The sequence below is a fragment of the Sinocyclocheilus grahami genome, unplaced genomic scaffold, assembly GCF_001515645.1.
Source record: "Sinocyclocheilus grahami isolate Dianchi unplaced genomic scaffold, SAMN03320097.WGS_v1.1 scaffold2466.1, whole genome shotgun sequence".
Taxonomy (NCBI): domain Eukaryota; kingdom Metazoa; phylum Chordata; class Actinopteri; order Cypriniformes; family Cyprinidae; genus Sinocyclocheilus; species Sinocyclocheilus grahami.
The window spans coordinates 40,108-52,003 of NW_015507645.1; the positions used below are offsets into that span (position 1 = coordinate 40,108).

Sequence of the window (11,896 nt, forward strand, 5' to 3'; positions counted from 1 at the left end):
TTCCATGAAGATATTTAGTAAATGTCCTACCGTAAATATATCAAAACTTAATGTTTGATTAGTAATATGCATTGCTAAGAACTTCATTTGAACAACTTTAAAGATGATTTTCTCAATATTTAGATTTTTTTGCACCCTCAGATTCCAGATTTTCAAATATTGTGCTATCCTAACAAACCATACATCAATGGAAAGCTTATTTATTCAGCTTTCAGATGATGCATAAATCTCAGTTTCGAAAAATTGTGACTGGTTTTGTGCTCCAGGGTCACAAATGAGAACTGGCCAAAATCATCCCTGCTCCCTGAGCTCCTCATCCGCTCGCGGTCTTCTTTATGCAGTCAGATGTTCTCCAGCAAACTCACCTTGATCCTGTCGGGCAGAAGGTCTGGCTCCGTGTCTCGGCGCGCTCCTTCAGGTGTGCTGCGCTTCTCCTGCTGCAGGTGACTCCAGTCTGAACCGCTGTCTGCGACACACACACACACATACATGAGAAATCAATGCTTTTATTCATCAAGGACGATCACGTTCAATTGATCAAAAGTGCCAGTGAAGACATTCGTGATCTGTTAATTTCACTGACGAAGTCCATTTTCGTCAACGACATTTTCTCACCAACAAAAACGAGACGACTACTAAATAAAAACCGGTTTTTAATGACAAAAACTAAAACTGAAATACACTCTCGTTTTCGTCAGCGAATAAAAAACAAGACGAAAGGATGATTTGAGAAGATATCCAATCAGGACTGAAGTCTTCTGCAGTAGTTACTTTCACTGCCGCTCAAAAGTGTGGGATCAGTAAGACTTCTAATGTTTTTAAAGAAGTGTCTTCTGCTCATCACGGCTGCACTTATTTGATCAAAAATACAGAAAAAAAATGTAATCTTGCAAAATGTTATTACAATATAAAATAATGGTTTCTATTTTAATATCCTAATCCTTTCTAACAATATATACACTACCGTTCAAAAGTTTGGGGTCAGTACATTTTTATTCTTTCTTTTTTTGAAAGAAATTAAAACGTTTATTCAGCGAGGACGTGTTAAATTGAGAAGAAGTGATTTATATAATTAGAAAAGATTTATATTTTGAATAAATGCTGTTCTTTTTAACTTTTTATTCATCAAAGAATCCTGAAAAAATTATCACAGGTTACAAAAAAATAACTGATAATAAATCAGCATATTATACTGATTTCTGAAGATCATGTGACACTGAAGACTGGAGGAATGATGCTGAAAATACAGCTTTGATCACAGAAATATATTACAGTTTAATAGAGATTCACACAGAAAACAGCTGTTTTACATCATAATAATATTTCACAATTTTTACTATATTTTTGATTAAATAAATGCAGCCTTGGAGAGCAAAAATTTAATTTAATTTACTGACCCTAAATTTGTAAACGTTAGTGTTTACGACTCATAACACAAAACAAACATGTATATTTGTGGTAATTATGAACCTCTCACCACTGGCGTATCCATCTTTAAACGGAGAGAGCGCTGGATGTTCAGACCTCACTGACGGAGCCTGAGAAAAACATCATCTGATATCACTAACAATACAGACACATTTATTTTCATTTAAAGGAGAATTTCAAAACTCACTACTTATTTGCTTAATAAATGTTTCTGGTTTTATCGTGAATTATTCATTAGTGCATGCTACTTAAAAACTAAATAAAATGACTATTTTCATGAATGTTACATTTAGATTTTTTACACATGTAAAAAAAAGGTTATAATAGCAAACCTAAACCCCAAAAACATTTATTTTGTTTGGTTTTGTTAGTTTAAACTAAACATTAACTGAAATAAAATATACATAAAACTTATTTTATTTTAGCTAGTTGCCAAGGCAACATTTCTAATTTTCATTTAGTGTAACTTGATGTACTAAAATAACTAAAACAGAAATATTTTTTTTATTATATATTCATATAAAAACAAAAACTATTTTAAAAAATGACAAAAAACAAAATGACTAAAACATTAAAATTGAAAAATGAAAAACTAATTAACATTATTAATAAAAACTAGTCAGTGCAACATTTCTCATTTTCATTTAGTGTAACGTGATGTACTGAAATAACTAAAACTGAAATAAAAATCAATAAGAAATATATACATATACATATAAAAAACAAAAACTAATAAAAAAATTAAAAAAAACTAAATTACTAAAACGTTAACTAAAATAAAAATGAAAACAGAAAATATAAAAATGAAAGATTAATTAAAATTATTAATAAAAACTACAGTCAATGCAACGTTTCTAATTTTCATTTAGTGTAACGTGATGTACTGAAATAAAAATGATTAAATACTAGACATATAAAAAATATGAAAATGATAAAAAATTGGTTAAAAAACAAAAACTACTAAAACTTGAACTAAATTTAAAATGAAAACAGAAAATATTAAATCAAAAAATAAATATAAAAAAAAGATAAAAATATTAAAAAACAACAAAAAAATATTATTAATAAATATAAAATGAAATAAATAATAAAAATGTAAAATTACAATAATTAAATAATTTAAAAATAGAACTATCTCAATGATACTAAAATAAGACAGACCCTGGGTTTCACAGACGAGGCTTAAGACTAGTCCCAGACTAAAGTGTAAGTCTGAGCTGTCTCAACTGAAAGAAACCTGCTCTGATTGATCTTAAAATACATCAGTGCCTTTGCTTCGTCTCAGGAGGCACACCAGTAGTGCGTTTTCTGAGGCACGTTTGTGAAAAATTACTTAACCCCTTAACGGTCATCCCCATTTTTGAAAATTCACGAGTGCACTATCCAAACTTAAATTATTATAATTCATGAACTCTTTTGAATACAGGCCTACGGCTGGTCTCTTTTTAAAGAAGACAATTAGCAGATTATTACAGAAGTGAAAATCATTTAATAAAATGAAAGTATTAAAAGTTATAGAAGTTTACATTTACTGTAAAGAAAATGTATTGTACTATTTTTATTTTATTTTATATAAAATAACAATTTTTTAAAAAATAGAATAAAATTGAAAATTAAGTTGTGTTCCAAATTTGAAGTTGATATTAAAAAAATTGAGGTTCATATGCAATTTTGTTTAGGCGTTATACCACAAACAGCCACCGGGTGCCACCAAAACTCTATTGATTTTGTTTTTAATGCATTTCTGCCACAAATCTATTAATTTCTCTCTCAATATTACCTCTATCACAAAATAACCACCAATCTTAATATATATGCCAACGATATGCATTTTGTCAAGATGATAAAGTTTTGATTCTAAAATACCGTAATACATTTTGTAATACAACACCCCCGCCGCAAAGGCGGAGGAGACTGCTAAAAGATATTGAAGTACCATTTCTATGGTAAAGCATTGTCAGATTTCAAAATGGTTTCCACAGGATGAATTTTGAGATTTTAAGCTTTCAATGGTATATAACTTATGATGATTGCTAAAACATGAGATCGGGGAAAAGGCAACGAAATAAAGCCCTTTTGTGACAAAGGTCAGAACTGCTGTTATGATTTGTCAGACTCTTGGTGCACTCTTGTCATAAATTAATCTATTTCTGTTCCTACTAGGGATGTCAATTTTCGATAATTTCCATGATCGATCGTCGTTTAAATTAACGATCAATTGATCGATTAATCGTTAACTTTAATGCAGCAAAATGTGTCTATTGCAGCAGCACGCAGTCATGACGGGATGTGCAAAAGCCACTCAAAAAACCCGCTTTCTCACCCGATTTAAAGGGGTTTAGTCTGAATAAAATGCTAGTAGCAGGATCGTAAAATGAATAGCTGTGATTATGATCATTTGATAAAATGAAGAGCTCGTTTGAGATCATTTTACTTTGTTGACTGTTTCCTATCCCGACACGGAGCCCGCTGAACGTGCCTCTTTTAATGGTTTCGTGGTGCTCGTTGTTGTATTTTAAAACACAATTGCAATGTTTTCAACTGGCATTATGGCACTTAAAATAAAATGATCCCAAACGTAACTGTGGCGTGTGGCTGTGCTGCAGTCAGTGAACCGCTTCCATCGGCGCTGCTGCAGCAAAACACACTGTTGCTCGCATCAAACATGATCATGCGAGTATTATGACTAGATAATGAACAGACTGTGATGTAAGCTTGAAGTGCTAGAATATGTGGAGTGTGTGCACGCGCGCGAGGCGCCGGCGCGATCGAACAGCTGAAACATAAAAAACTTTTGGAGTAGGCCTAAGATATAATCCGCAAAAGTGTTTACTTTTATTTTTGCACACTCACAATAAAAACAAGATTTGTGCTTTTGCTAAATAAAGCAAACAAGCAGAATGCGCAGTTGTCATCCTTTCCTTTCCGTGAACCTGTTTATGGAGCACCGCGCCACACTTCTGTTTGAAATCTGTTAGCTTAATTATTTAATAAATTTATTTTTCTTTATTTTTTTTTAAATGAAAACAAATTGTTATTTTTATTTTAGGCCTATTACTTACATAGGCTATACATTTTCCTTAAAGCATCCCAGGGCTTGAAAACCTGTGCCTAGGTTTTGAATCCAGTAATTATTTATTTACAGATTATAAACTCTGATTATGACAAGTGTGGTATAAAAGCTTTGTTTATTAGAGGAATATTTGGCTAGCTGGAAAATCTCACATCGCGACCATGCTTTTGGATGCCCATATAGCCTACATTTAATTGGCTTTGTTCTTGGTCACGAATTTCCACAAATTCTATAATATTTAGGCATTGCTTCTTTTCCTAAATCCTCACCGTCTAAACCCTCTAATTTCGCAGGTTTATTTTATTGTCATTCACCTTTTATCACTGTTTTCGCATCTCTTACTGTGGTAAACATGCAGAAGGGAAATGAAAGATTGCATGGCCATGAATTAAGAATTAGTTCGATGTATTAATTTGTTCCCTCATTTTAGTTAAATCATGGGTTAAGGAACAAAATCAGTACATTGCATCCATGCATTCGGTTTTAAAGGGACAGCAGCCTAATTTAGTTGCTATTGTCCGAGCCATTGATGTTAATCAAGCAACAACAGAAAGACAGAAAATCACGCACTGCTCTTGACTGAAAAACTTTAGTAGCCTTAAAGATTCATCTAAATTTATTTATAGAAATAAACATGTTTGCTTGAAAGAATGAAGAATATGGTAAACAAGCTGCTATAAAGAATGCATAATTAACCGATATAACCATTAAAAAGTAGACCATGTTCTTGTTCTTTATGAAAAGTGTTTTATTTAATTTTAACATAAAGGCATGTTGTGTGTCACCGCAGTTAAATCGGTGCCTATCGTGATAAAACCTTAATATCAAAATGAGTTTGGACATTTTAGAGAAATGCTTAATAAATGCACTGTAACTAAACCCATTAGATTTTAGCCGACTAAATTTACTGTAGATTGAGTCGAATAAAAATCGTATGATATTTAGTCGACTAAAACTAGACTAGAACTAAAAACAATTCAGATGACTAAAATACGACTAAAACTAAATGGCATTTTAGTCAAAAGACTATGACTAAAACTAAATCTAAATCTGCTGTGAAAACGAACACTGCTGACCTGTGAGCTCTGGAGCGTGTGGATGGCGTCTCTCAGCGCTCGGCACTCGTCCTCCAGCTGCTGGCTGTCTCTCCTCAGACTCTCGCTCTCAGAGATGTGTCTGGCCTCCATGTCCAGGATCTCAGCCGCGTGCAGCTCCTGCATCTGTGCAATCTTCTCCTCGTATCCCAGCATCACCTCCTGCAGCGAGGAGCTCTCCGACTGCTCTGAGGAGCTCCTGTGGGCTTTCCTTGTGCCTCTGTCCATCCCATGATGCTCTCCTTTCTGTTTAGGCTGGGACGGCACCTCGCTGGATTTGGCCAAAGCGGTCTGGAGCTCCTGAACTTTGACCTTCAGCTCAACGATGGACGCGTCTCTGAGCTGAGAGCGACACAGAGAGCTGAGTTACGTCTGTGTTTCTGTGAAAGTCTGGACTGATGATTTAGCCAAGCTCAGGTTTTATTCTTTAGTTCTGTGCATTATTTTGCTGCTGTCACTCCACACAATCGTGTGCTAAAATGAATTAAAATTATAAAAATGTGAAATTATAATAAATAATTAATTTAATAATTTATAATACATTATAAAATAATTAATACAATAAATAATAATACTAATAAATTAATAAAAACTTACTTAAAACATAATAAAATCATAATAAAACATTTAATAAAAATTAATAAAATAAAAAATGGAAAATTAGTAAATTATTTTAAGTAAAAAAACAAACATTCCAAATAAAAATGCACTCACTAAAATTAATTAAATAATTAAAAATGTATATTAAAATAAATAACCCAAACCTATGGAAATAAGACATGTACAAAAAAGTAATTAAATCATAAAAATTAAAATTATTTTAAAATAAAAACAAAATTATAAAATAATAAGAATGTAAAATTAAAATGCATAAAATATTTTTTTAATTAAAGCAAAGGAAGCATTTATCAATTAAATCATAAAACATAACATTTTAATAAAATAATTTTAAAAAAATATATAAAAAAATATATTTATATTATATAATAAAACATGCAAAATTAAAATAATTTAAAAATTAAAACAAATTAAAATAAAATACTCCGTAAAGTTAATTATATCATTAATGTAAAATTCAAATTCATAAATCAATTTTTAAAAATCCATTAATGTAAAGAGATTTAAATGCTCTTCTTAAATTTAGAAAAATAAAATTTACATACTTTAGAACACGGGTTCCTGAACATTTATATCTATGTTTTGACACTTTTATGTAAAATATTTGGAAACTCTAACAATCCCATGAAGCTCTCGTGGTTCCTTCATCAAGCACTAGAGGGAAGCAGACAGGAAGCTCAGCTAGAAGTGGACAGGAAGTACCTTGATCTCTTCTCGGAAGCTCTTCAGCTCTTCTTTGGTGACGGCCGCTTGACCTTTGACCTCCTGCAGCTCCTGTAGCAGCTCCGCCGTGGACTGATCGCCCTCCTGTGACGCCTGCGGAGAAAGCAGCAGAGGTTAAAGGTCACAGCGAGTGCAGCTGAGCAGCAAAAACAGCTCGCAGACTAAAGCCGCACGATTTAGGGGAAAAATTAAAAAAATTATGAAATAACTAATGATTTTATTATTAATAATTACTGAACACACAAGACACACACACTCACACACACAGACAGACACACACACACTAACCGACACACACTCACCGACACACACAGACCGACACACACACTCTCTCACACACACACACACACACTCACAGACAGACACACACCACACACTCACACTCACAGACACAGACACACTGACAGACACAGACTCTCTCACACACACACACACACACTCACAGACACACACACACTCAGACACACACTCACGCTCAGACACACTCACGCTCACAGACACACACACACACACACACACACACACACACACACACACACACCCCCACACACACACACACACTGACACACACTCAGACCTCACACTCACACTCACACACTCACAGACAGACACACACCACACACTCACACTCACAGACACAGACACACTGACAGACACAGACTCTCACACACACACACACACACACACTCACAGACACACACACAAAATCGCATATATTTACTTAATTAAATCTATAATAATAATATGGTGATTTGGTTTTAGTTTGTATTAACAGCTGAAGTGAAGCGAGTTTGTAGTGAAACACTAGACACCTGCAGTCTGGCTCTCTGATCCCTGCAGCTCGTTTGACCTCTGACCTCCTGGAGGCGTTGAGCCGTCTCAGCAGCATCTTCTTGACGCGTGCTCGCGGAGACCTGCGCGGAGGAACAGGAAGTCAAGGTTTAGCGCTGAGCCGAGGTCATTTCCAGGGGAAAGGTTGATTTGTTGTAATCACGACGCAGCATTGTGTCACTGCATCAAATACACTTTACATATGTTCATTTAGATCTGTTCATAAAGTAACATAAATGCATATAAATAACTATTTTTAAATGCATTGAATTATTGAAAACCTACACATTTTTGGACGGTTACGATTTAAGTTTTTAGTTATTAGTTCGTAAACAAGTACTACACATTCTGAACAATTATACTTTTAAGCAGCGTGTTAGTAGTTAGTTAGTAGGGTTGCAAAAATGTGGACAATTTCCAGTAAATTTCCGAAATATTCCCAGAAATTTTGGAAACTTTCCAGGATTTTTTTGGGGAATATTTGAGGGATTTTTTGAATGTTTCCGGAAATTTTCCACCCCCTGCAACCCTATTAGTTAGTATGCTACACTCTAAGAAAAGTGTGTAAAAATAGGGCACAATCAACAGGTGCATCTCAATAAATAGAATGTCGTGGAAAAGTTAATTTATTTCAGTAATTCAACTCAAATTGTGAAACTCGTGTATTTTCATGCAAAAGGAGCCCCTACCAAGTATTGAGTACATGTACAGTAAATGAACATACTTTCCAGAAGGCCAACAATTCACTAAAAATGTTTTTTTATTGGTCTTATGAAGTATTCTAATTTGTTGAGATAGTGAATTGGTGGGTTTTTGTTAAATGTGAGCCAAAATCATCACAATTAAAAGAACCAAAGACTTAAACTACTTCAGTCTGTGTGCACTGAATTTATTTAATACACGAGTTTCACAATTTGAGCTGAATTCCTGAAATAAATGAACTTTTCCACGACATTCTAATTTATTGAGATGCACCTGTATGTGTTAATGTGAAGGATTTTTCTGTATTGATTTTTCCACTGTTTTTTTAGTTACGCACTGTATTTTGCGTTTTCAGTTTACAGGGTTTCAACAGATAATGGATAACAGATAATGTCCTGGAAAATTACTAGTACCTTTTCCGTTTTTCTAGATATTTTTCTTACAGTGTACTAACTGATCAACAATTGCAGGTACAAGCTACTAACAAGAGTGGATCATTCAATTATTATTAGCTTATTATTAAATAAACAATGAATTCACGTGATGTGTGTACTGCTAGGCATCTTTCCTCTTTTTGTGTAATTTAAATGGCAAATGTGTCTTTTTATTGTCCGAGTCACTTATCAAAAGTTGCCAAATACATAAAAAAATAAAAAAAATAAAAAAAAAAGCTAAGTGTGTTGCTCGGTGCATTTGGAAGAAAAAGTAGCTGGGGTACTCTGAAAAGTTGCTAAATTTAGTAACGAGCTGAAGTTTCATTCTCTACCTGATTGAGGGCCGTCTGGAGCTGCGTGATCGTGCTCTCCTTCATCTGATGAAGAAACAGCAGAAAACAGGAATCTGAGATTCACAGACATTAAAAACCAAACAACAGTGTTTAAAAACATCACATCTGTTTTAACTCAGAAGGAAACTCAGGTGTGTAGCACCTACAGCTCTGCAGATCCTTCTGAAGACACGAGTTTAAACGCTGTTAAACCGATGTGATGTGTTTTTAAAGGAGACATATTATGCCCCTTTTTACAATATGTAATATAAGTCTCTGGTGTCCCCAGAATGTGTCTGTGAAGTTTCAGCTCAAAATACTCCACAGATCATTTATTATATCATTTTGAAAATGCCTATTTTGAGTGGAAGCAGAAACACGCTGTTTTTCGGGCCTGTCTCTTTAAATGCAAATGAGCTGCTGCTCCCCGCCCCCTTTTCCAGAATAGAGCTGCGCTATTACAGCTCTTGCCTGTTAAAAACATCTGTTTTGGTTCTGATTATCATGTTTATCAGCTGAAATCATGTGTTTTAAGCCATATGAGTTTAAACTTCTGATATAAGGTTTTCTGAGCGCACACATCTGAAGCACACGCACAGAAAGCGGCTGTCACAGCATGTAAGTACTAAACTAACGCTTGCGAAAACACAATGATGGCGCCGTGGGTGGAAACTCACAGATTAAGGGGCGGTAATATTATAATGAGATCCCTTCGCCACATCACTAAGGGAGCGAAATCAGACGCGCTCGTTTTCTCAAATGCTTGCAGAAAAATGCTTCCCAAAACAAAGTTACTGGGTTAATCTTTTTCATGTTTCCTTGGTTGGTAGATGCACCGGGGACCTGATTACTGCACTTACAACCTGGAAAAGTCAGATTTTCATGATATGTCACCTTTAAAACACCGTTTGTCACAAATCAGAGTTTGTCCTAGTTAACAGTCCTATATCTGAATATAACAGTGACGCACCTCAGCTGGCGGCAGCGGTCTGTGATGGGTTGGTCTGGTTCTCATTTGGTTCAGTAGGTCGATCATCACAGCTAACCTCCTCTCGTACTCCATCACCTCCTCCTCAGAGCTGCTCAACAGCTGCTTCTGCAGCTCCTGGTCCTTCTGCATCCCGCTCAGACCCTCCTCCAGCTCCTTCAGCGTCTCCATCAGCAGGCTCGTCTTCCCTGTGGAGGCTCCACCCTGTGCCGTGAGACCCTCCGACCGCAGCTGCGCGCTGAGGCCCATGGCTTCTCCTGCGTGTGCCTCAGCACGGAGCTCTTTGGTTTGCGTCTGGATGGCTTCCAGTTGTGCTTGACTGACCAGAACAGCAGCCACGTTCTCCCTGAGTTTCTCCTCCAGCTGAGCCACTTCAGCATACAGAGCGTCGGCGTACCTTTGCACTTGTTCCACTTTCAACCTGCATTAGTGTGAATTTTTGTAATTTAGTCTTAGTCCTGTTTGTGGGTTAGTCAAGTTTTAGTTGACAAAGTCTGGGAATTTTAGTCTCGTTTTAGTCCATTAAAACTAAGACATATTTTATCCATGCTGCATAATGGTTAAACTGATTGTAAATTGCAATTATTGATCACTGTTGTCATTTATTTGACTGAGGGATTTATACTCTTGAAATTTGGCAAATGCAAGCATGGAACCTCACTGAGGTCTATTTTTTTCTCCTCTTCTTTATTTTTTTTGTTGTTGAAGAAAATCTACAGAGACATTTTGGATATAAACAGTTTTTATTTTTTCTCGTCTTTTTTTGTCAATGATATTGCATCTCAATTAGGGATGCAAGGATACTATTTTTTCAGATCCGATCCCAGTGCTTTTTATTTAATCAATGTAGAATTTCTATACTTCTGTGTGTTGACCTGATCATCACTCTTTTGCGTGTTAAACACAATCTACTAAATATAGACAACTTCATTGTAATGAAAAATAACATGAAAAAATATATCTATGACAAAAATACTATTATAAACTAGGTTAGTGGATAATTCAGCAGCAAAATTTATTCTAGAAAAATCATGAGTGCACAATTTTATGAAATCTAAACATTTAGTGAAACAACATTATTTAGTGGGGAACAAATAAAAGTGAATAAGTGTAGGACTAAATCTGGTAAAATGTTACATTTTTTTCTCTACTTTTTTTTTTTTTTAAGAGAAATAGAGAAATATTGGAATTTTGAATTTGTTTTATTTTATCTGGTATGTTGATATAGTCACAGCTAGCATTTAATAATGTCAGTGTCATTTTGTCTTCGTCATGGGAAAAAAAGGTTGCTTTCTGTAATAAAATTAACACTAAGTAGGGGGATTTACACTTTTGTAATCTTGTAACTGCAAGCACAAAAACTGCTGGAGGTCTATTTTTTTCTCCTCTGTTTTTGTTGAAGAATATATATAGAAATTTGGGATATAGAGAGTTTATTTTTAAAACAACATTTTAGTTGCATCTCTTATCATCAACAATATTACATATTGATATAGTGACAGTTAGTGTTTAATGATGTCTGTATCGCCTTGGAAAAAAAAAACAGCCGTCAACAAATATTTTTCATTCACTTTTTTCATCAGTGATACTGCAAGTTGATATAGTCACAGTTAAAGTTTAATGATGTCTGTGTCACCTCGTTTTCATCTCGTTTTAGTCATAAAAAGGGCGTC

General features: G+C 34.6%; 1 protein-coding gene across 1 annotated transcript in view; it reads right to left on the reverse strand.

The window, feature by feature from the left end:
• Positions 1-11,030, reverse strand: part of LOC107575105 (A-kinase anchor protein 9-like) — a 24,151-nt gene extending 13,121 nt beyond the window's left edge. The window contains exons 1-7 of the mRNA XM_016261513.1: positions 10,206-11,030; positions 9,236-9,280; positions 7,749-7,850; positions 6,916-7,029; positions 5,578-5,937; positions 1,478-1,538; positions 366-466 (exon numbers count right to left, since the gene is read on the reverse strand). Coding sequence (XP_016116999.1) covers positions 366-466; positions 1,478-1,538; positions 5,578-5,937; positions 6,916-7,029; positions 7,749-7,850; positions 9,236-9,280; positions 10,206-10,472 — 1,050 coding nt within the window. The 5' untranslated portion in view covers positions 10,473-11,030. The remainder of the gene's footprint in view (positions 1-365; positions 467-1,477; positions 1,539-5,577; positions 5,938-6,915; positions 7,030-7,748; positions 7,851-9,235; positions 9,281-10,205) is intronic.
• Positions 11,031-11,896: the final 866 nt, after the last annotated feature.